The sequence below is a fragment of the Corella eumyota genome, chromosome 6, assembly GCF_963082875.1.
Source record: "Corella eumyota chromosome 6, kaCorEumy4.1, whole genome shotgun sequence".
In the NCBI taxonomy this organism is placed as follows: Eukaryota; Metazoa; Chordata; class Ascidiacea; order Phlebobranchia; family Corellidae; genus Corella; species Corella eumyota.
The window spans coordinates 5357022-5377611 of record NC_137495.1 but is presented as its reverse complement, the minus strand read 5'-3'; the positions used below and the strand labels follow the sequence as shown (position 1 = coordinate 5377611).

The following is a 20590-nucleotide window of genomic DNA, read 5'->3' as shown; positions in this document are numbered from 1 at the left end:
GACGATGGCAAGTTTTAATATTGATCAATAGCAAAACAACTGCCCATTATCAACGTCATAGTTAATTTTCCCAAGGGGCGAAACTTCTATTGTGAATTTGAGTTCTGACATACAGCTGTATAGAAAAGTAATTGCATTATAATAACTGATTTCCACTAATAAATAAAAAGATTCGCCCACATTAAACTTAAACCTGCTTTTATTGGTATTAAAATTAAAAAGTAGGCTTGGCAGTAATGTATATTCGACTATCTTTCACTATATTTAGGCTAATTAAATTATTAAGAATAAAGACTGTAACTGCACTAGCAAAGCCTAAAATAAAGTTGTCAATTAAATAAAAATATTAACTTAACGCTATACGCTGTTTGATGTTAGTAATAACAAATAGGACGACATCCTATGAACAAGTTAAAATCGTCAATTTGCATCTATTCTAAGGCAATGGGCATGACCTCTGATATCAACCCAATTAAAAAACTAACGGTAATTCTAATTCTTAAGCGTACGAAAGAGGCAAAGCTCCAATTTAGACTAAATTTTACTTCTGTACTCGGTTTATATGAAAACTATTTTTTCAAAAACACATTTGAATTTCTTTACCGGTAAATTTTCGTCAAGTTGTTTTAACTTTTGCCTATTCAAGGCAATCACCCGTGGGCACCCTAATAACGTCATAATAGCGGAAAGTTGGTGGTGTGCCATTGTTGCCTAAAATTCAAGTCTTAAAAAGTTGTCGTTTTGTTGCTTTTAGAGTTATTTCTGTTATTCATACACAACAGTTTGTTATGATTTGATCTAATAGCTGATACAATTGTTGGTAACTTAGTAGCTGTTCTCCTATTTGATAAAAGATACTGGCGAAATACATTTTTAGTATAAAGATATTGGCCCGTGTTGACAGAATGTTTTTTAGCAAAATTATGTTAACGACTGTTTCGCAAGTAACGAAGTTAAAAAAATTATATAATTCACATGTTGATCACTTTTTTATGGATGTGTAAGCTATACGTAAACGTTAGGCTCAAAGTGTAACTGGAGTGGTAAAATTTTCGTTTCTAATGTGATGCAATGACTCGTACAGTAAGTTGTTTAAAAAGTGTGATGTACAAGTGATTCTTTTAAGTAACATGCTAGTGTTTCCCCAGCGACATCTAACGAAATTGAACAAGTAAGTTTTTGTTAATATTAAAGCAAGCCTTCCTTTGAAAAGACAGGCGTGAAGTTAGACTCCAGTTTCGGTTTATTATTTGGCACTGGATTTTTAAACGAAGACCTTATCCACAATTAACTTAATTCATCTACATAATACATATGATGGTTTAAGATATAAGTGGCAATAGGGGTTCTTTCACCAAAAAATGGAATTTGAATCTGGTGCTGAATTATAGACTGGATTTTGAATCTGTTACCAAATAATAAACCGGGAACTGGTGCCTAACTTCACACCAGTTTTAAAAAGATGTCGACAAGCACTAAGTGTCCCAACCTTCCTTAAAACACTACCATAGAAATAAATCAAATTTTGGGAACTTAAATCTAGTAAGTCTAATTACAAGGAAAAGTGCTTACAAATTAAACGGTTTTTAAAATAATTTAACTTTAAAATCATGTCAAAATCACACAGAATAAATAACATTCCTTTTATTAAAATAATCTATAACCTTTAATTTTGCAATTATCAAGTAAATTATAGTTCAAACACCCTTAAAAAGTTTAGTAAAAATAGGGTTAAATTTACCCATCCTAATTTGGTATAAAGTTTTTGACAACTTACAAGCATTTCATTAAAAATAATAAATTTACTTAAAAATTTGTACGAAAATAATTTATAAAACATTTTTGAACATGGTAATTTTCCCTTAAATCTAGGACTTAGCAGTGCAAAGCCAGTACTTAATAAACCAATAAACCAAACTGAAAAACAAAGGTACGAAAGACTGCATTTAAAAAAGTTTATTCGATAAGCTTTTTTGATTTGAAGAACTTTCTGAGGTACAGAACCTGCCAAGTAGCAAGACCAATTAGACATAACATTGAGAATACACTAAAGTATAACACCCTAGAGTTTGTAGATTCTGTGAAAAAATATGTTAAAAAAATGAAATCAAGTATTTAGTTGAAGGGGGAAGAGAAAATACATGGCTACACTACATAAGGTCCAGTGTTTGATCCCTACTGTTTTGACCCCATAGTGTTATTATAAGCAACAGTTCTGCTAAAAGCTGTTATGATAATATTTTTACTTTTATAAAAACTTTTAACATAATAACTGGCATTAAAATGTTCACAAACCATTTGTGTCTCTCATTTCCTCTTCTCTTTGTTTCATGTAAGCAAAAGCGTTAACAATGGATTCAGAAAGGTCCTCAAGTCGTCGTAGTTCCACTTCCAATGGCTTTAATTTCTCAGTTTTGGCAAGCTAAACATAACATAAACATGTCATATGTTTTTACATGTTAAAATATTCTTACTGTGATAGGAGGTATCTTATAGCAAGATTATAAAATAATTTTCGCTACCTTGACAAAGTCTTTTACATAACCTTATTTAGTTTTTTTTAAACAGAAATACTTGCCTCATCGTAGTTTTTAGCTTCAACACCTCGTTTTAAATGCAATTTTACATCTTGTGGTGGAAGTCTACCTTTAGTAACATATTTCAAAGTTTAAATTATTATAAAAATCAAATAAATCCAAATAAAGTTTAACAATAAAATAAGTTAGTGATATGTGCAACATCTTAGCTAAATTAGAAAACCCAGCATAAATGCACTGTTAAATATTATCTTAATATAATCAAGTTACCTGCAGATTGGGATTTGCTGGTGAAACAAATTTGAAACATGTCATAGTCATCAGTAGTAAAAGCAAATTTTCCCTGATTGGCCTGCTCTTTTTGATATAAAATGTGACCATTTGAATCTGTAACCTAAAAAGTTTGAATTAGGTTAAAAATGTGACATGAAATTTAACAAAGCAAATCGTCATCACATCAGATCGTTATGTTAAAAAATTGACTACAAAAATACGAAATTTACCCTTAGATCAACCATCACACTGTTCTGGTCACTTATATCATATTCTCCAGTTACTAAAATATCTTTGTGTATTTCTTCTCTAAGACATTTTTCAGTGTTTATTGGAAGTTGAAAATATAAGGCATTGGATCCTCCAAATAGTAATAAAATTGTTGCGATGTAAGTTAAATTTTCCATTTTAATAAATTTTGTTAAATATATAATTCCTGGTGAAAATTAAAACGACATTTTGATTAATTGTAGAATCTTTAATTTTTTTGTTAAAACTGTTAAGCGTATTTTGTTATTCAAACAGCAATTTACTAAACCTTATCAATTCATAAATCACTAGTTAAAACATACAACCAATATTCAATTACAAGTTACAATATTGTCTGGTTAATTTATATACCAATAGGAAGTTTCATTAATTACCGTTTAAAATATAACCTTATTACGCTACTGCATTACAATCATTGACGTGGCCCGCTTAAATTTGTGACGTCACGAAATTATACGAAAATGACGGAAACGTGAACATATGCAATGCCACTTAGAATGATAATTTATTAAAAATTGTCTAAAAAACATAACTGAAAGTTTATTAAAGTACATTCTGTTGTATTAATATTATTCGAAAACTATTTTTCTTTACATTTACCTAAACTTTTTAAAAACTATTACCGATTTAAATATTTTGACAACATTGTATTTAAAATGGTCGTCGACGTGTTTTGGTAATTGTGAAAGGACGTATTATCGTTCCGCAAGGAAAAATAATGCGTAGTAGTGCTTTTTGTGTTTTATTATCTGTTTTAAATCAAAGTTTTAATGTAAAACTAAAACTATTTTTTTTAAATTTATTTTTTGACTTTATTCTGTCAATACGCAAATATTTTTGGTTACGTAGCTACTAATCTGTTTGTAAACTTTACCCCAATTATTTATATTTAGATATTGACTAATTGAAGAAATATGTATTTATATGTATCTGTATATATATATAAATATTACGTTATACGTCCCGAAAAATATACCATTTTACCTTATACTGTTAAGCAACAACAGCAAATTGTTTTTTTAGGTCGTAGAAAAACCTAGAAATTTCAACGTTTTGGCTTACTCGTTTAAATAATAAATTCAAATATCTTTTAACGGGAATTGAATCATGGCATTTAAACATTGGTTTTATTGCAGGATTTATTTTTTTAATAACTTTATAGGCAATTTTTAACTGGCAAAATGACTCTGACAGATGCAATAATCAATGGCAACAAACCTAATGCAGTTTTGGTTACTGGTGGAGCAGGATTTATTGGTAGTCATTGCGTTGTTGAATTATTAGAACAATCTGACTGCTATGTTGTAGTCATCGATAACTTGTCAAATGCAGCACAGCCGAAAAAAGAAAATTCTTTGCCTCCATCTATTTCTCGAATTAAAGCAATTGTGGTTAGTAAAATATTTATCATATATATATTTATATATACTAATTTATGTGTTAATATTTCAATTTTTACCATTTTATTCTGCAGAATGATAAGCAAAAAGAAAGACTTATATTTGTTCGTGGCAATTATGGTGATAAGAAATTGTTGGAAAATATTTTTTTCGAATATGAAATCAAGAATGTAATTCATTTTGGTGGATTCAAGGCTGTGGGGGAATCAAAAAAATGTCCAATCATGTATTATAAGAACAATGTTGCTGGTAAGTGTGATGAGAATAGAATAATGTTTATTTTTATTATGGTTTAATCAAAAAACACTTGGCTCTACAATATTTATAATAACAATTTAAATACCTTTTTTTAAAGAAACTCTGTCACTGGTCAAAGCAATGATGGACAATAAAGTGAAGACCATAATCTTCAGTAGTTCAGCTACTGTTTATGCCGAACAACCACCGGAAAAATTACCTTTAAATGAGGATAGTCCAACTGGCAACTGTACATGTCCTTATGCAAGGTATAATTGTGCTGCAAACTTAAACATACTTTAAGTCTTGTATCTAAAATGGTATGAAAAGGATAACAATTACATGCAAATAATAAAGAGTTTTATATTTTTAGTACAAAGCTGTTTATCGAAAATATATTACGTGATGTAGCTGCATCAAATAAAGACTGGAAAGTGATTTCTCTTCGTTATTTCAATCCAGTAGGTGCTCACTCTTCTGGTTTGATTGGGGAAGACCCTAAGGGCATACCAAACAACTTAATGCCCTTTATTTCACAGGTAAGTCACAAGTAAAATTTCTTTCTGTGTTACATACCTTCTAAAATATATATAGGCTATTGTTTTTGTCAGTAAATGATTTTTAGAATACTGTTCCTTTTTAGTCGCAGGTTTTTAAAAAGTTTTTGCTTTTAGGTTGCGATTGGACGCAGAAAAGAGTTAAGCGTATTTGGGGATGATTATCCAACTCCCGATGGGACAGGAGTAAGAGATTATTGTCACGTTGTTGATATTGCCAAGGGGCATATTTCCGCCTTAAAGGTAAACAAATGTGTTACTGTCAAAAGTTGCATTGAATAAAAAAGTGCAGTTATATTTTAGAATTCTTTCTAGATTTTTAAATTCCTAATTAAATGTTCAATTACACATTTGATGATTCTTTTTTGTAAATGTGCCGATTTGTTAAATAATAAAGTTGCTAAAAATGCTGCAGCCTTGTCATATATTTCTTAACTGTTTTTAGGCACTACCTAAACTGAGAAGTGGGTTCAGTGCCTTTAATCTTGGCTCTGGCACAGGCACTTCAGTTTTGGAAATGGCCAAAACATTTGAAAAGGCATCCGGGGTAAAAATTCCTTTAAAAATAGAAGAAAGGAGGCCTGGTGACATAGCAAGTATGTATTGTGATCCTACACATGCACTTAACACCCTTGGTTGGAAAACCGAAAAATCTGTTTTTGAAATGTGTGAAGATTTATGGAGATTTCAACAAAAAAATCCAAATGGTTATGCCAGTGAAATTGAGTAAAATTGTTTTTAATAAATATGAAATTAATTTATTATAGTTTATTTAAACAAATGCTCGATATTTTATACCGATATTTAATTTAGTCTGTGTTTTAAAATTCTATTCTAGGTACCAACAAAATTTAGTGCAATTTTTCCCATGCATATGTCTTCAATTTAAAGTTATTATTAGTATCAAAATTTTGTTTTTAGTAAATTTGCAAAATTATTCCTTAAAGATAATGGTGCTATATTTATCTATTTAAAAATGAGATTTTTTGAAATATTTATTTTTTTAATGGCCTATGCATTATTATTATTTTAAGCCAATTTTATCCATATTGTAACATGACAACGTAGTTAAACAACATATCGCCTAATTAGAATTGGACGACAGTAATTTTTTGCTCAATTTTGTTCTATATCTTAAATACCTTATTAGTTGTTAATTTTAGATATTATTTAAAATTTTGTGTTTTAGATTTACGTATTTCGTAGTGCCTACAAATCATATATATTGTAGCTATTTCAACATTTTAATTAAAAATCATATTTTAAATCCTTTTTTTTAAATGTAATTATATATACCCTGTGTATTTATTATTTTTATTATTGAATATATGTTAATTTATAGTAGTTTGAAATACATAATTATGAAAATATTTTGTAGTAATATATGCTTGTCATAATTTACTTACACCTAGCCACACTGATGGCAGTTAAAGGCCTTTTTATGGGACATACATACATAAAATTCACTAAGCTCCATCAAAATAGGTGAGAAAGTATTAATTCATATAGATACAAAAATTTATTAAAAAAGTAATAGCAGTTTTATTTGCCATACACATGACACAATAGCACATTGGTGTGAAGTCTAATGTGTGGTTACTTAAAATGTTTTAATGAGCAAGCCTATTTAATCATGATTGAAAAAGGTTTTTTGTTTGGTCTGGAGCTAAAAAGTAATTTCAAGAACAGAATAACATTTTCAAAATTTTAAAAAAGGTCAACAAAATTTTGAAAACGTACTGCTACATATGATTTGTTTACAATTTCCCATCAAACACATCAATTTATTGGGTTTGAAAACTGGTTTTGCTATCATTGCAACTCGCCTAGATATATTTGTTTATCACTTGAGCAGGACATTACAATACGTTGAACTGGGTGAAATTGTACGTCATTAACAGAGCCAGCATGCCCTGGCAGTTTATACAGAAGTTGGCAGTTCTCTGTCTCCCATATACATACATCTCTGTCTGCAGAACCTGCCGCCACTTTGCTGCCATCTGGTGACCAACTGCAGCGAAGTAGATTTTTTTCAAAGTTGTGTTTATGGCCGGAAAACACTTTAATGCACCTGTCTTGGGGGGCATAGGGTCGGACATCCCAAACTCTCAGAGTGCTATCCATTGAGTTTGAGAGCACGCAGGCTCCATCTTTGCTAAGACAAAGCCCTGTAATGGTGTCAGTATGTCCATTTAAACTAAGAGTTTTTTTTTCAGTGCGCAAATCCCAGCTGGCAATATTATTATCAATTCCCCCAGACAGAACACTCTGAGCTGTATCGTCAAAACAAACCGATGTTGCCTGGTATGTCAATTGTAGGGACTTTATAGAACCATGGCGACGGGTATCCCATAATTTAATGGTACAGTCGTCACTTGCAGATGCCACAAGCTGGTCACCTCTTCGAGAAACAGCACATGCGTTCACAATAGCATTGTGACCCTTCATTCGCTTAATTCTTTCACCAGACTCGGAATCAAACATTCCCACAGTTTGGTCTGTACTCGAAGTAAAAATATTGCTCCCATCTGTGTTGAATTGCAGATCCAGGATTGCTCCCTTATGCGGCCCTTTGATGACATGATAGTTGTCACATTCGCCGAAAACATTCCAAAAGTAAATAAGTCGATCGAAACCGGTCGAGGCCAGCATGTTGCCATTTGGATGAAACTTCGCACTAAAAATTTCGCCTTCGTGACCTGTCAGGAGCATAATTGGTGATAGAAGACCAGATGTACGAGGAGGACCATCGTAGCTTGTAACACTCTGTTGCCCCTCGTATGATGCAAGGGCAAATTCATTCTTTTGTTTTTTGGCAGGGACCAGAGCTCCATATTCAGCAGCTCGTTTCTCGGACATTATATTTGACATTTTAAAAGAATTTAAAATATATTTGTTATTCTAATGCAATTTAAAACGATAGACAGCTAGGAATTTAAAATGTAAAGCATGTTAATAGAATTATTATTAAATAGTCTTTAAAAAAAAATTTACTCGCCGGTACAACAAAGCTTATAGCTACAAAATGTTATCGCGAGCATTAAAAGTAAAAAAATATGTCACGATTTTTGGTGGAATTTAACAAATGTAAGTACAGATCTTAATTTTTAAGTTTAATGAATGTGTTTTTTACATCAAAGTATTATAATACGGAAGCAATCTTTAAAATATATTGTTTTTTGATCCTTAAAACAATTGATCAGACGAACACTCGCTTGGATGACTGTAATAACATATTTAGTTACAGCTGCTGTTCAGTTTAAATGTTGGCACGTTTCAAAACAGAAATGTTGAACCTGGTCAAATAATTGCCTCTTTTTGCTTTCGAGATCCTATTAGATAAGAGATAAAATATGGGAAATTTAGAAAAGTCCATTGAAAAACATAAAAAGTCAAAAAAATCAAAGAAATCTAAGGAATATGAACTTGAATCCAAATTACACAAAAAGAAGAAAAAGGCTAAAAAGAACAAGTTTGAGAAAAAAAGAAAACATCCCAATAAAATTGAAGGTTTGAAAAAGAAAAAATCAAAAAGAAGGCATTCTTCTAGCAGTGATTCAGATCAAGCTTTGAAAAAGGTTAAAGCCGAAAACGAAAATTTGCAAGGTTTTTTATAATTTTGTTTTTGTACAATTTTTGTTGCACTATTTTTATGTTATAGTTTTTAAGTAGTGTCAAGTGGTTGCATTTATTTAGCAAATTATACTTAATTATGTAATTAAGAATCTAGTTCAAAATCAATGCGACCAATGACACAAGCTGAATACTTAGCCAAACAAAGTGTGGTGAGACGAGTCATTGATCCAGAAACAGGAAGAAGCAGACTGATAAAAGGAGATGGAGAGGTTCTGGAGGAAATTGTGTCCCGTGAGCGCCACCTGGCGATTAATAAAATGGCCACTAAAAACGATGGAGACAGTTTTCAGGCCAAATTTAATCTTAAAGGAAAATGATTTGAAGAAAGCTATTCTATTCTACAAATAAAACTGGTCTGTATGTAATTGCTATTTAAAATTTTAAAATTTGTTAATTGTTACTCCAGCCTTTATTGATATAGAAAAAAAAAGTCTATTCTTTATTAATTTAAATAAAGCTGAAATTAGCAACCAACATTTGTTTAAGTAAAGTTATCTATGCACCAAGGTAAGAAAGGCCAAAAGTTTATTAAAAGTAATCTTATTATTTTGAATATTTATTTTTTAGTGTTGTTGCAGTTTTATTTTTTCATTTTTGGCTTAACTTGTTGTTTAGCATAAATCACAATACAAAATGACAATAAATCAATTTTTTTAGAATATCTTTGCGACAGAATTTCTCTTTGGCGATTTTGTTTTTCCGATTCGTTTCTTGGGAACAACTTGTTTGGACTTCGGAGAGGTATTTGCCGGTCTCGACAAGCGGTCCAAACTTTCCAGAAGGTCGGGGTATAATCTTTCGGCATTGAGTAGTAATGGCTCATACTTGTTGGGCTCTATTTCGGGGTTAGGAGATTCTAAATAAAATTCCTTTGTAAAGTTGAGGGTTAAAAATACAGTCGATTACTCAGTTTGTTCTAATATTTTAATAAACCCATTGTTAAAAATCATATTTTGCTACACTAAAAAAGAAAATATAAATTTATTTTAAAAGCTGGCTAATCCATATCCTGTGTAGCACAAAGTATATATTTTAACGCATATAAATAATAATATGAATAAACACTGTAACGTTGGTTTAGTCTAAAAGCAATAAATTCCACGTAAATATAAGTATTTAATCAGCAGTAAATAATAAAAGGTGGTAAAGAAGTACGTAACAATGCAGTATTTAATAGGAAGTTGGTAACAATACGTATAGAGCTAAAAAAAATAATTATTATCAATCTTTAAATAAATGCGTATTGTTTAATGATTATTATCAATCCTTAAACAATACGTTTAGAGCTAAAAAAATTATCATTAAACTATGCGACCACAAAATCGAAAAACCGGTAAACCAAGTTGGCCTACCGTACTTTTAATTCGAATAAGAATGTATTTTTTTCTTCCCTCTAAGAATTGGTTTGCATATTCGGCTACATTTTCACGTTCAGAAATGTTTGATAAATTGCCATTTTCGTCAGCTAAGTCTATTAAAGCTAGAAAAAGGTTGAGGTAAGTTTTATATTAAATTTTTGAACTTAGTCTTCAAGCGATTAGGTACTTCTTAGCCAAAAATCAGAACAGCTACCCTTTTTTAGTTTAAGTTACAAGTATATGATTAAACGAAGCAGACTAGTTGTTTATTTTTTTGGGTATTAATCACAATTTTGATTTAATTAATTTTGAAGGGTTTTATATTTACTGTTGTCGTCGCACTTGCATTTCTCTTTGATGCACTCAAGTAAAAGCATGCTTTTGCAGTGAGGGTTAAATAGCGTTTCTTTATTATCTGAAACGTTTTTGTATTTATTGTTATTGAGATAGATTAGTGATAGTTTTACAAATACTGAGTAACTCTTTAAATAAAAGAGGCCTGTGAAAATACTAGAATAAAATACTTTTATTTATTTTCTGAAAATTTTTTTTAGCAATAGCTTATAATGTATAATACAATATTTATAAAAAAAATTACCTCCATACTTTACCGTGATAAAAAGTTGATTCGACATTTTTTGACAGAATAATTGATTCGGCTTTCTGTAAACATAAAATTTAGGTAAATCTATTCACTAAATATTATTTTTTGATTTCTTTGACTTTTAAATAATTTTTTACCTTATTATATTTTGGGTTTATTTCCAAAATTTTGCTATAAAAAATTTAAAAACTTAAGAAAACTTGGTTAATTTGAATTCTAATTGTTGTGTCATAAAAATTAAAAAAAACTTAGAAAATTTAAAAAATTTAATTATTTTTTGTAAAAATTTTTAAAATATTTAAATTGACGTCACTTGGCTTAAAGAGTAATATGCGCTTTTAACATTTTATTTGCCAGTTGGTTAAACAAATAACCTTAAATTCTCGAAGAGTATAACATACAACTAATCTTGTAACTATAAATAATCTAATTATTAGCAAGCTTGTGGTAACCATTTTGCTATGCTTCAACACAAACCGTTTAAATATATTTTGTATTGCTACATAAATGAACTGTTCTGTCGTTTAGTGTAATGGTAGCCAACTATAGTATGTGATACCTTTGTTTTTAACAACAGGCGTTTGTAATTTTATCTACCGGGAAGGGAGTGTGTAAAGTACTGTCATATTGTAGAAACCATGATACCGAACGGGTAGTTGAACAGCACTAACGCCGTTTTATTGAAGATAACATTATCTCTTAATCCCCCCTTTCTTTGTTATTGGAAAATACCCTTTGGTTTTTGAAAAAATGTTGACTTAAATTTCGTTGAAATATCATTTTTTGAAATTTAATTTTTCGAAAAAATAGGCCAAACTATTTGGTTAAGGGCTTTAAGGATTGAGGATGGATACAAAAAAGTACAAATACTTAGGGTATGCGATTTTAACAAATTATAATTATCTGTTACAAATTGGGAAAAGTGTGTTAGTTACATATAAGTTATTTAAGAGCGGTATATAAACTTAAGTTGGCACGTGTGGATATTTCTACCAGAGGTTTTGAATTCAAATTTCACTACTTGGTTAAAAATAACAAAAATGAAGCTGTAATATTGGCATTTTGCGTCGAGAGTAAATAATAAAACTAAAAAGAAAAGAGGTTTAAAATTTAAAAGAAAAAAAAAACATTCCTTACAATTTATGCTTCAGTGGTTATTACAACTGAGGGTATGCGCTCTTTAAAAAACAATTTTATTTAAAATAGAGATGTCCAGGTAATAGTAACAAAAGGTTATATTTCACAAGTTAGATTTGTTTACTTAGGCCCGGAATTTTGCCTGATCATTCGTGTGGCGATGGCATTTTGAGACTTGTTAGGAGTTAGTCCTGTGTGCATGTTCGTAAAAAAAATTAGTAATCGAATAGCTTTACAAAAACAATATGTCGTTGATTGATTATAGTTAAAAGGTGTAAAGGACCATGATTAAAATGCGTGGCTAGACCTCGTTATTAATAAATGCATGTTTCCGTTTATATACCGAAAATGCACACATTAGGCGATGTTATGGTTGTTGTTTCCGTTTGGTATTATTCCACTCAATTATTTGCTCCACGGTTATTAGTTTTATATGGCCACCAGCTTGATTCTTAATAATTATCTTTTTAAATCTATTAAGGTTTATAAATTTACATTCTGTTCGTCCAAAGAAATGATTTTCCCTAGCGAATTGTTTTAGTTATGTTAAAAAAGTTTTGAATTAGTAGTTAGGAAAAAAGAAATTAGTAGTTGGACTGCAAAATTGGTAAATGTTGTTAAAGAAGGCAGTTTGTAACAAATTACCTATATGCCTTTGTAAACAATTAAAAGCTTGGCAGCAAACCATTTTGCAAACAAGACAAAACGTTATGCTATAACAATTAAACTCAGCATTGGGCATACTAACTTTTTAAAATTATAACAGATTTTAATGAAGTATTACGTAACATTTTTTATAATTATCGATTTTGTAAATGCTGACAACAAGTCTGCTAAAATAAAAAAAACGGAAGAAAAAATTTGCTTGATCATTTAAGTGTCTTCCAACACTGGCAACCATTCAAACAATTATTTAAGCTATAACAATATAGTTGTTCAATTTATGCAATTTAAAGTCACCCTTTTCACTTTTTTGGTCAGTTTTTGCAGATTTTAAGTAAGATTACTATTTTAAGATATTATGGGCTATAACATGCTTTTTGGTTTGGTCTTTGTAATGCTTGCTGCTAAAGGTAAGTTTTAAAATAGTTTTTCTATGATCAACTGTACGTAAATTTTTACTAATTTAAACTTTAAAAAAATCATTTTTTATGATTTTATTAAACTATTCGGAAATTTTAAAATAAAAAAAAAATAAAAAGGACGTTGTAAACATTGGAAAAAAACTAGTACTAAAACTAGTACAAGTTTGGTTACATAACATGCTAAAACTTTACATAACATGCTAAAACTTTTTGTGTTTGTTCAGCCAATGCATTACGATGCTACAATTGTACATGGAACGATCAAGCCATTGCTAATACTGGCCATGCTGATAATTGCCAGGGGCCTATCGTTGGGTCGGAACACGCCATTGAATGTCCGTCGAACAAGCCATTTTGCTTTGTTCAAAATGTTCGTACTGTTATACCAAGTAAGTTTTTCTTTGTCGGTCGGAATTCTCTTCAGCAATATTTTCAAAAATCCTGAATCGGTAGGGGTTTGTTTTCACTTGTCAGTCGATTAATTTTTAGAATCGGTAACGCTACTTTATGTACTGTTACATTTGATTAGCCTTGGCTAAAAGAAAGTCCGGTTAGGTAAATTCCTTATAGTCAAAACGTTTACTAAGTTTTACTTGAAACAGGCTTGAGCATTAACTCGGTGACAATTGTTCGATCTTGCTCAGAGTTCAACCTTGAGACTTGCATTGACCTTACCATTGCTACAACATGTACAACAGCTTGCAGAACAGGTATGCTGATTCGATATAAGTAACTATATAACAGAACGCTCGAAAAACATTTGCCAAACTCCTGATGTCTGTGCAACAGTGGAGAGTCGAAACATATTATTTTAAAGCTTTAAAACTGCTTTAAATTATCCAAAACATACAACTATTTGGTTTCAAAAAAAATTTTAAATACAGGTTCAGTTTAATTTTAGAACACATTAAATTAGGGATGGGCCGAGTCGAATTCGAGTCCGAGTACTCGATCCGAGTATTAAGTTTTTTTAAGATTCGGGCTCGTCGAATATTTTTTGGACTCGGCTGCCGAATCTTACGCATGTACATTTAACTAATTGTAACAATTAGAGAAAGATGTTTTTTTTTTTTTTGCAAATTAAACATGGGTGGACAGGTTTGCTTTTATTGCGGAAACAACGTTTGTCGTAATTGTCATAATTGCGCAACCATACAAAGCTTATAAGATGAGAGTTGACGGTGTGCTGCTTTTCTTATTCAATTAAAAATAATATCAACAACATCGTACGTGTAAAATTATACGAGCAGCACATGAAAATTCACGTCGCTCAATTAATCGCATCTCTGAAAAATCATCGCAATGAGCGCCCTGCGTTGTTTAACTTAGCCATTTCGTTTTGTTCTTGCCCTACCACAAGTGTTTTATTTTAGCTTTTTATTTCGTCTAACGTTGTAGTTTCGTGATTGCGAAATTGTTTAAAGTTGTGGTAAAATTAAATAATAAAATAGCTCTCTTATATTTAAACTGCGCAGTTCACTTCGACTTACGCTTACTGACATTTAAATTGATGACGTCATAACCGAGTACTCGGATTCGTCGAATCCCAGTAATTTTAATTTTGTCTCATCCCTACATAAAATACACTTTGATCCAATATACAGGTTTTTTTTACATCTAACATTAAACTAAGATGAATTTATTAACATTTAAAGCTCATTAAACTATTTTAATTTTAGATTTATGCAATACTGGAAACAACAGTACTCAAGTTGTTATCAATATCATGGTGTTGTTGGTGACCATGTTTACTTCCATTATAATAATTAACTAAAATTTAAACCCATGTTGTTAAAAAGTGCATCATTGTTGTTAGTGGTTAAAAAAACATAGACTAATACACTTATATTCGCTAAATTCCCATAATTCATTTTGAGTTTGAATTGTTAAAAATGTAACCTTATTAAATTGTAATAAAATATGTAGCTTTCAACTGGTTGTTAACAGAAGGTAAATCGGTATAGTAAGAATGCAAAAATAGCATAACAAACTAATAAAAATCTTTATTTAACGATATTAGTATTTATATGCAAATATAGAAATTTAATAGCTTTGTGGAGAACACAAAAAGAAAAAAGAATTAAAACCTGGCATTAGTTTAGAAATAACGATTTGAAAAAAATCTTCAAGAATTCCATGACGACATAATACGTAATATTTTCTATCATGTGCTAAAAACAAGTCTGTTGAAATGCCAACGGAAAATAAAATCACGTTTTTTCCATTATCAAGTATCTTTGCCAATAACAGCAAGAATCAAAAATTCTTTTTTGTTGTTCATTTTCTGATTTGTTAAGCTGTAGCTATGTGGTCGTTTAACTTTGGGAGATTTTAAGTCAATTCTTTGCAGATTTAAAGTTAGGTCGTTGTTTTTATAATATAATGAGTTTTTATATGTTTTTTGGTTTAATTTTTGTAATGCTTGCTGCTAAAGGTAAGATTTAAAGTTACGCTTTTGCAGGTAAATTTCTTATTAACTTGCGCATCAAATTTTGTTATATTCACGTAAAAACATTTGTATATTTTAAAATAATAAAAATTGAATATACTTTTGAACATTTAACAAAGTTTTAACCAGTAATGGTTAAGTAAGCCAACTTGCCAAAACTACAATTGGCATTGTGTTTGTCTAGGCAATGCATTAAGATGCTACAATTGTACATGGAACGATCTCGGCCTTGCTGCCCTAAATCATGCCGACAGTTGTCAGGGACCCTTTATCGGATCCGAACACGCTATTGAATGTCCGCCGGACAAGCCATTTTGCCATGTTCAACATGTTCATACTATTTTACCCGGTAAATTTGTATTGACATTTTAACAATGCATTGTCGTCAGTCGAAATTTGCTTTAACTATATGTTTAAAAATTCAGTTACGATCAGTTTTAAATTTAACAAATCTTCGTTGAAAGAATTCTTACAGCTTTAAAGGTTGGTCTTTAAATACTTGCGTTAGCGTTAGCTATTTTATTTCGTCCGACAATCTAAAGTGTTACTTGTAACAGACCTTGATATTGATTCGGTGACAATTCTTCGGACTTGCTCAAGATATAACCTTGAAATTTGCATTGATCTTGATGTCGCTATAACATGCACCGAATCCTGCACGACAGGTTAGCTATATTAATTGAAAGTTTTCTTTACATGCAACAAAAAAAGGGTAAATTTCTTTATATTTAAATCTTATTAAAAAGCAAGGAACTTCTACATTTATTTTAGATTTATGTAATACTGGAAATGGACTTAAAAAGAAAAAAGAAAATAAAAATGATGATGATGACTGTAAAGATGAAGATGGAATTAAATTTGACAAAGAAAACCACGGAAACCTAGTAGTTATCAACATTATAGTGTTGTCAATTTCCATGTTAACTTCTATTGCAATAATGAACTAATAAGCTCATACTGTTTAAAAATTCATCATTGTTGTAAATAGTTGCACATGTAGAAAAGTTAAGCAATTCATTTTCAGAACTTAAAAATAAGAAAATTTAATAATAAAAGTAATGTGAATTTAATTTAATAAAAATATTTATGAAATATTTTTCCACAATTTTTAATATATAAATATGAATATGAATATGATAACCAATTTTATGTTTTAGCAAAAAAATATAAATATGTTTTTTATAAAGCTGTTAAATTCTAAATAGTTGACTACCAAAGGGCCGTTTTTGTTTAATATAAACGCGCTTTCAGTGACTTAAAACCTTTTACCCAGTTACCCAGTTATAAAGTTACTCAATTTTATTCAAAAAATCTTCAACTATCGTCCCGTTTGATTTTAGTAATAACTATAATTTCTTTTCAAAACTAACACAATTTTTTTAATGCTTTTATTATGATTAAGATGGTTAAAGTACAGTTATAAGCGTTCAAGTTTACAAATTAAAATTAAATTAAAAATTTTATCAGGTAAAAAAATTACAAAGTTGCTAATAAATTTAGTTACGATATTAATCGGTTAATAATATTGCCTAATTTAAATTTAAACGAAATTAGATTATTATGCTGTTTGAATGAATAAGATATGGAATGAGTTTGTTTATTCTATTATGGTTAAAAGGCAGTTCAATTTTTTTTAGTTTAAAGAATTTTTGTGATTATCTAATTTGCTATTTTTGTTTTTTTAACTTGTTTAAAAGATTTTATAATGTCGGGTATTAACTTTTAATTATGAATTGCCTTTTTTAACCAAAATGGTTTCAAGTTAGACAACAATGCAAATTTCTCTTAATCCACCACCTCCAGTGTTGCACAAATCTAAAAAAGAAGTTTTATTTGTTAAATAAACTTATAATAACATTGTATATGCTGAGGTTGACTTTGTGTTACTGAATAATAGTTAATGAAACGACTAATTTAAAGCTAGTTGTTTACATGAGTTTTCTGTATTATGGTTTAAACTGTTATTGAATAACCTAACCAAAGCTCTATGTTTTACATTACCAAAATTATATTTGCCGTTATGGCTGCCTTTAGACGCTACAACATGAAACCAGTCGAATTCAAATTCAGGACCTTTATAAAATAAATGGCTTACCTGTTGTGCAAGATTGTACGCATGTACTACTTTCACCTTCCAAGTCCAAGCAAAATTCTCGGCCAAACTCAGAGCATCTTCGTAACAGAGTAATCGAATCAATCCCGAACTCTGTTTTAAACATAAAGTTTATGTTGTAGATCTTAGAACATTTGTAATAACGAACAAAGCATATTCAAACCAAGTTTAGGTTGATTAATACTTACCGGGCAAGACGGTTCGTACAGTTTGGGTGTAACAAAATGGTTTTTCTTCTGGGCATTGTACAGCGTGCTCGGATCCGATCAAAGGTCCTTTGCAATTGGCAGCATGGCCAGTCTCGACGACACCCAAATCGTTCCATGTACAATTGTAACATGATATTGCGTTGCCTAGAAAAAAAATAAGTTTAATAAAATAACCAACATTTAAATGCAAAGTATTGTTTTATTTACATACAATATTTTTATATTTATAACTCTTTAAATTTAATTTACAATTTAAATTATATATTAACCTACAAACCTTTGCAAGCAAACAGCATCATAACCAAGCCCAAATAAGCTGTAAAATGCATTTTTAATACAAAAGCGTTTTTAATAACTTTAAAAACGTTGTTAAGATTTCTAAAATTAATAAACAAGTTAAAATAGTAACTTTTATAAAGCAATACTCTTTATATATTTATTTAATATTTAAACTTATATTAGCATAATTGTTAATCTTAGCAGTAAGGCCCCTAACTTTGGTATGAAATTATTAAGGAAAACCTTGTGCTTTTAAACAGAAATTTTGGCAAAAGTTAAAATCATGTGCCATGATAATGAAGCAATGGAATATTCCAAAAAAATTGCATTTTCGATAATGCTTGCAAAACTTCATTAACGTCGAGACATAATTAATAAGTCATTATTTTGAGCTGCGCTTGGCATTCGATTAAAGTTAAAAATATCTAAAATATTATTAAAACTTTTAAAACTATTTTTTAATTAATTTAATTTTTGTATGTTTTTAAAAATGAACCTACTATATTTATTATTTATTACATACCAGATAATGTATTCAAATTGTTGATAAGTTGTGTAAATTAAATAAAAACATAAAAAAATAAAAGTTTTATTAGTTTGTTTTATACAAAATTACTGTATTTTAAAACCATCAAAAGACATCAACTATACCCTTAAAACAAAAATTTAATCCAATTTCAGTTTCGAACCAAAATGCTTTTGTAACATTTCGTGACATCGTTAAATCTTATAGGCAAATAGAGCTAGACAATTTTTGAGAAAATTTTCCACCATGCCATAATGTACACGAATTTTATATTTGCCAACATGCTTTTTATTCAAAATTTCATGCTTTTGCTGCATGGTCATTGCATAACCAACATTGTTAAGATTTGTAAGATTAATTGCTTGGACATAACAATTTTATCTCAAATCTTGGGTTGCTATCGCCAATGTATCTTGTTGTTAATCTAAAAAATATGACTTGATCGTTAACTAAAGGATTGTTAATTAAGTGTAACAAAAGTGCAATACATATAAAGAAATACTTCATAATTTATCAACAAAAATTTGGGTTTTAACTAAATAAAACATTAACATCTAAAAAAAAATTATTTAAAAAAAATATAATTTTTTGATTTTTTTTTTGTTAATTCTAAAATGAAGTGTGTTAGTAAACAGTAAAAAGAATTTTACTTAAATTATTTTTGAAATTGTCCTGAAATCACAGAGCATAAATATTTAATGTTAAAACCTAATTAAGTTTAATTGCTTTGTGGTATCAGATGCCACATAGTGGCATTATATAGTTCCTTGCCTAAAAATACAGTTAAGCAAAGTGTTAAAATAATAAATATGTATTAAACTTTTTCCAAATTAAAATTATTATAACATTATGTTAAATAAAAATTTTGAGAAATAGTAATGTCGTTACAAAAATGTAGAAATTATAGCGTTGGTTGGGTTATTTTATAATGTTAAATGCTAAATATAATTAGGGTGATAATATTTGAATTACTTCAACGAAATCAACAACACATGGTAAAGTGCTTAGTAGAACTATAAAACTACCATCACCACCCTAGAGCGCTAACAGTAATAGGTTGTTAAAACAATAAACTGACGTTTTTGATTTACCAAGCAGGTAACAGTTAAAGAGATGACTAATAGCTGCATAGCAAATAAAAAAAACGAAAGTCTCATAGATCAGATGTATAAGTGAGCAAGTATTTTTATATATGTATTAAACATACATGTATGTATACATATATTGAACATTTCTGATTCATGGGGTCTTACTAATCGAATAACATTCTTTGTTGTTTTTTAAGCGTATACGCCACGAGATTTACTGGACACTACCGGTGATAAAATGTCCTTAGAGAGTTAAAATACGCTTCTGAAAGCATTTGTTGTCAATAACAGGCTTTATGTTTATAGCTTAGTGTGAAGATAGTTAATATTAAGGTTCTTTGTTTTCAAGGTTATTTTTATAGATCAAAGTTGAAGTTTGTGTTATATAAAAAAGGTATATAGAGTTAGGGGAAACGAGCAAGTTTTGACCGAGCAGTTCTTGGAATTCCTGAATATTTTTTTTTTGTTAAGGTCAATTATTGTATTATGTTACCGCATACTTATTCTTACACTTGAGAGAATGTTAAATTTATAAATAAATTATATTTATTTATTTTTTAACTTCTTTAGAATAAAACATCATGTTTTTTTGTCGGATTTTTTGTATTCGTATTTATACTTGAATGTTTTTCATTGGCAAATATACAACGCTTGGTTAAACATAATTATGTCATTATCAATGTTATTAATAAATCAATTTATGTTCATAAAAACAAAGCATGTTAGTGTTTACAGTTTTATTTGTATTTAAAATCAGGAATGTTTTTTTATTACTTTTTTTTATTTTAATTTATATAACTTAATAGGAGTTGTTTTTTAAAGTTTGTTTTAA

At 29.4% G+C, this 20590-nt stretch overlaps 7 protein-coding genes across 8 annotated transcripts; 3 read left to right on the top strand and 4 right to left on the bottom strand.

Moving 5' to 3' along the window:
• Window positions 1-1635: 1635 nt before the first annotated feature.
• Window positions 1636-3242, bottom strand: LOC145754659 (transmembrane emp24 domain-containing protein 10-like). The gene is made up of 5 exons (XM_082570756.1): window positions 3041-3242; window positions 2808-2931; window positions 2579-2646; window positions 2296-2422; window positions 1636-2078 (listed from the first exon to the last, which is right to left on the bottom strand). The coding sequence occupies exons 1-5, from the start codon at window positions 3215-3217 to the stop codon at window positions 1957-1959; spliced, it is 618 nt and encodes a 205-aa protein (XP_082426882.1). The 5' UTR covers window positions 3218-3242; the 3' UTR covers window positions 1636-1956.
• A 985-nt stretch (window positions 3243-4227) lies between these two features.
• LOC145754590 (UDP-glucose 4-epimerase-like) lies at window positions 4228-6638 on the top strand. The gene is made up of 6 exons (XM_082570666.1): window positions 4228-4471; window positions 4555-4729; window positions 4836-4986; window positions 5091-5256; window positions 5392-5517; window positions 5720-6638. The coding sequence occupies exons 1-6, from the start codon at window positions 4262-4264 to the stop codon at window positions 6002-6004; spliced, it is 1113 nt and encodes a 370-aa protein (XP_082426792.1). The 5' UTR covers window positions 4228-4261; the 3' UTR covers window positions 6005-6638.
• Window positions 6584-8195, bottom strand: LOC145754591 (U5 small nuclear ribonucleoprotein 40 kDa protein-like). Its single transcript, XM_082570668.1, has one exon. The coding sequence runs from the start codon at window positions 8143-8145 to the stop codon at window positions 7087-7089; it is 1059 nt and encodes a 352-aa protein (XP_082426794.1). The 5' UTR covers window positions 8146-8195; the 3' UTR covers window positions 6584-7086.
• Window positions 8196-8553: 358 nt separating this feature from the next.
• LOC145754592 (uncharacterized) lies at window positions 8554-9993 on the top strand. 2 transcript variants are annotated; one of them, XM_082570670.1, is made up of 3 exons: window positions 8554-8880; window positions 8998-9263; window positions 9568-9993. In XM_082570670.1, the coding sequence occupies exons 1-2, from the start codon at window positions 8628-8630 to the stop codon at window positions 9225-9227; spliced, it is 483 nt and encodes a 160-aa protein (XP_082426796.1). In that variant the 5' UTR covers window positions 8554-8627; the 3' UTR covers window positions 9228-9263; window positions 9568-9993. The 2 variants fall into 2 exon arrangements, with proteins under 2 accessions (XP_082426796.1, XP_082426795.1); XM_082570669.1 differs by having other exon boundaries at window positions 8998-9267.
• LOC145754593 (uncharacterized protein CXorf65 homolog) lies at window positions 9314-11379 on the bottom strand. The gene is made up of 5 exons (XM_082570671.1): window positions 11010-11379; window positions 10867-10931; window positions 10597-10683; window positions 10268-10390; window positions 9314-9766 (listed from the first exon to the last, which is right to left on the bottom strand). The coding sequence occupies exons 2-5, from the start codon at window positions 10901-10903 to the stop codon at window positions 9564-9566; spliced, it is 450 nt and encodes a 149-aa protein (XP_082426797.1). The 5' UTR covers window positions 10904-10931; window positions 11010-11379; the 3' UTR covers window positions 9314-9563.
• Window positions 11380-12988: 1609 nt separating this feature from the next.
• On the top strand, window positions 12989-15021 carry LOC145754594 (uncharacterized). The gene is made up of 4 exons (XM_082570672.1): window positions 12989-13082; window positions 13319-13483; window positions 13697-13804; window positions 14774-15021. The coding sequence occupies exons 1-4, from the start codon at window positions 13031-13033 to the stop codon at window positions 14866-14868; spliced, it is 420 nt and encodes a 139-aa protein (XP_082426798.1). The 5' UTR covers window positions 12989-13030; the 3' UTR covers window positions 14869-15021.
• Window positions 15022-17239: 2218 nt separating this feature from the next.
• Window positions 17240-18239, bottom strand: LOC145755527 (uncharacterized). Its single transcript, XM_082571767.1, has 4 exons — window positions 18143-18239; window positions 17845-18009; window positions 17639-17749; window positions 17240-17358 (listed from the first exon to the last, which is right to left on the bottom strand). Exons 1-4 carry the CDS (start codon window positions 18192-18194, stop codon window positions 17306-17308), a joined length of 381 nt encoding a protein of 126 aa, XP_082427893.1. The 5' UTR covers window positions 18195-18239; the 3' UTR covers window positions 17240-17305.
• Between the last annotated feature and the right edge of the window lie 2351 nt (window positions 18240-20590).

Excerpts from the sequence above, each read along its gene's own strand:
- LOC145754594 (XM_082570672.1), top strand. The coding sequence starts at position 13,031 with ATGGGCTATAACATGCTTTTTGGTTTGGTCTTTGTAATGCTTGCTGCT. Across the intron at positions 13,083-13,318 it reads TGTAATGCTTGCTGCTAAAG|CCAATGCATTACGATGCTAC; the intron begins GTAAGTTTTAAA and ends GTGTTTGTTCAG. Across the intron at positions 13,484-13,696 it reads TGTTCGTACTGTTATACCAA|GCTTGAGCATTAACTCGGTG; the intron begins GTAAGTTTTTCT and ends TACTTGAAACAG.
- LOC145754592 (XM_082570670.1), top strand. The coding sequence starts at position 8,628 with ATGGGAAATTTAGAAAAGTCCATTGAAAAACATAAAAAGTCAAAAAAA. Across the intron at positions 8,881-8,997 it reads CGAAAACGAAAATTTGCAAG|AATCTAGTTCAAAATCAATG; the intron begins GTTTTTTATAAT and ends TATGTAATTAAG.
- LOC145754590 (XM_082570666.1), top strand. The coding sequence starts at position 4,262 with ATGACTCTGACAGATGCAATAATCAATGGCAACAAACCTAATGCAGTT. Across the intron at positions 4,472-4,554 it reads CTCGAATTAAAGCAATTGTG|AATGATAAGCAAAAAGAAAG; the intron begins GTTAGTAAAATA and ends TTTATTCTGCAG. Across the intron at positions 5,518-5,719 it reads GGCATATTTCCGCCTTAAAG|GCACTACCTAAACTGAGAAG; the intron begins GTAAACAAATGT and ends AACTGTTTTTAG.
- LOC145754593 (XM_082570671.1), bottom strand. The coding sequence starts at position 10,903 with ATGTCGAATCAACTTTTTATCACGGTAAAGTATGGAG. Across the intron at positions 10,684-10,866 it reads TATCACGGTAAAGTATGGAG|ATAATAAAGAAACGCTATTT; the intron begins GTAATTTTTTTT and ends AAAACGTTTCAG. Across the intron at positions 10,391-10,596 it reads ATGCAAGTGCGACGACAACA|CTTTAATAGACTTAGCTGAC; the intron begins GTAAATATAAAA and ends ACCTTTTTCTAG.
- LOC145754591 (XM_082570668.1), bottom strand. The coding sequence starts at position 8,145 with ATGTCAAATATAATGTCCGAGAAACGAGCTGCTGAATATGGAGCTCTG.
- LOC145755527 (XM_082571767.1), bottom strand. The coding sequence starts at position 18,194 with ATGCATTTTACAGCTTATTTGGGCTTGGTTATGATGCTGTTTGCTTGC. Across the intron at positions 17,750-17,844 it reads TGTACGAACCGTCTTGCCCG|AGTTCGGGATTGATTCGATT; the intron begins GTAAGTATTAAT and ends TGTTTAAAACAG. Across the intron at positions 17,359-17,638 it reads CGTACAATCTTGCACAACAG|ATTTGTGCAACACTGGAGGT; the intron begins GTAAGCCATTTA and ends CTTCTTTTTTAG.
- LOC145754659 (XM_082570756.1), bottom strand. The coding sequence starts at position 3,217 with ATGGAAAATTTAACTTACATCGCAACAATTTTATTACTATTTGGAGGA. Across the intron at positions 2,932-3,040 it reads GTGTGATGGTTGATCTAAGG|GTTACAGATTCAAATGGTCA; the intron begins GTAAATTTCGTA and ends CAAACTTTTTAG. Across the intron at positions 2,647-2,807 it reads CAGCAAATCCCAATCTGCAG|GTAGACTTCCACCACAAGAT; the intron begins GTAACTTGATTA and ends ATGTTACTAAAG.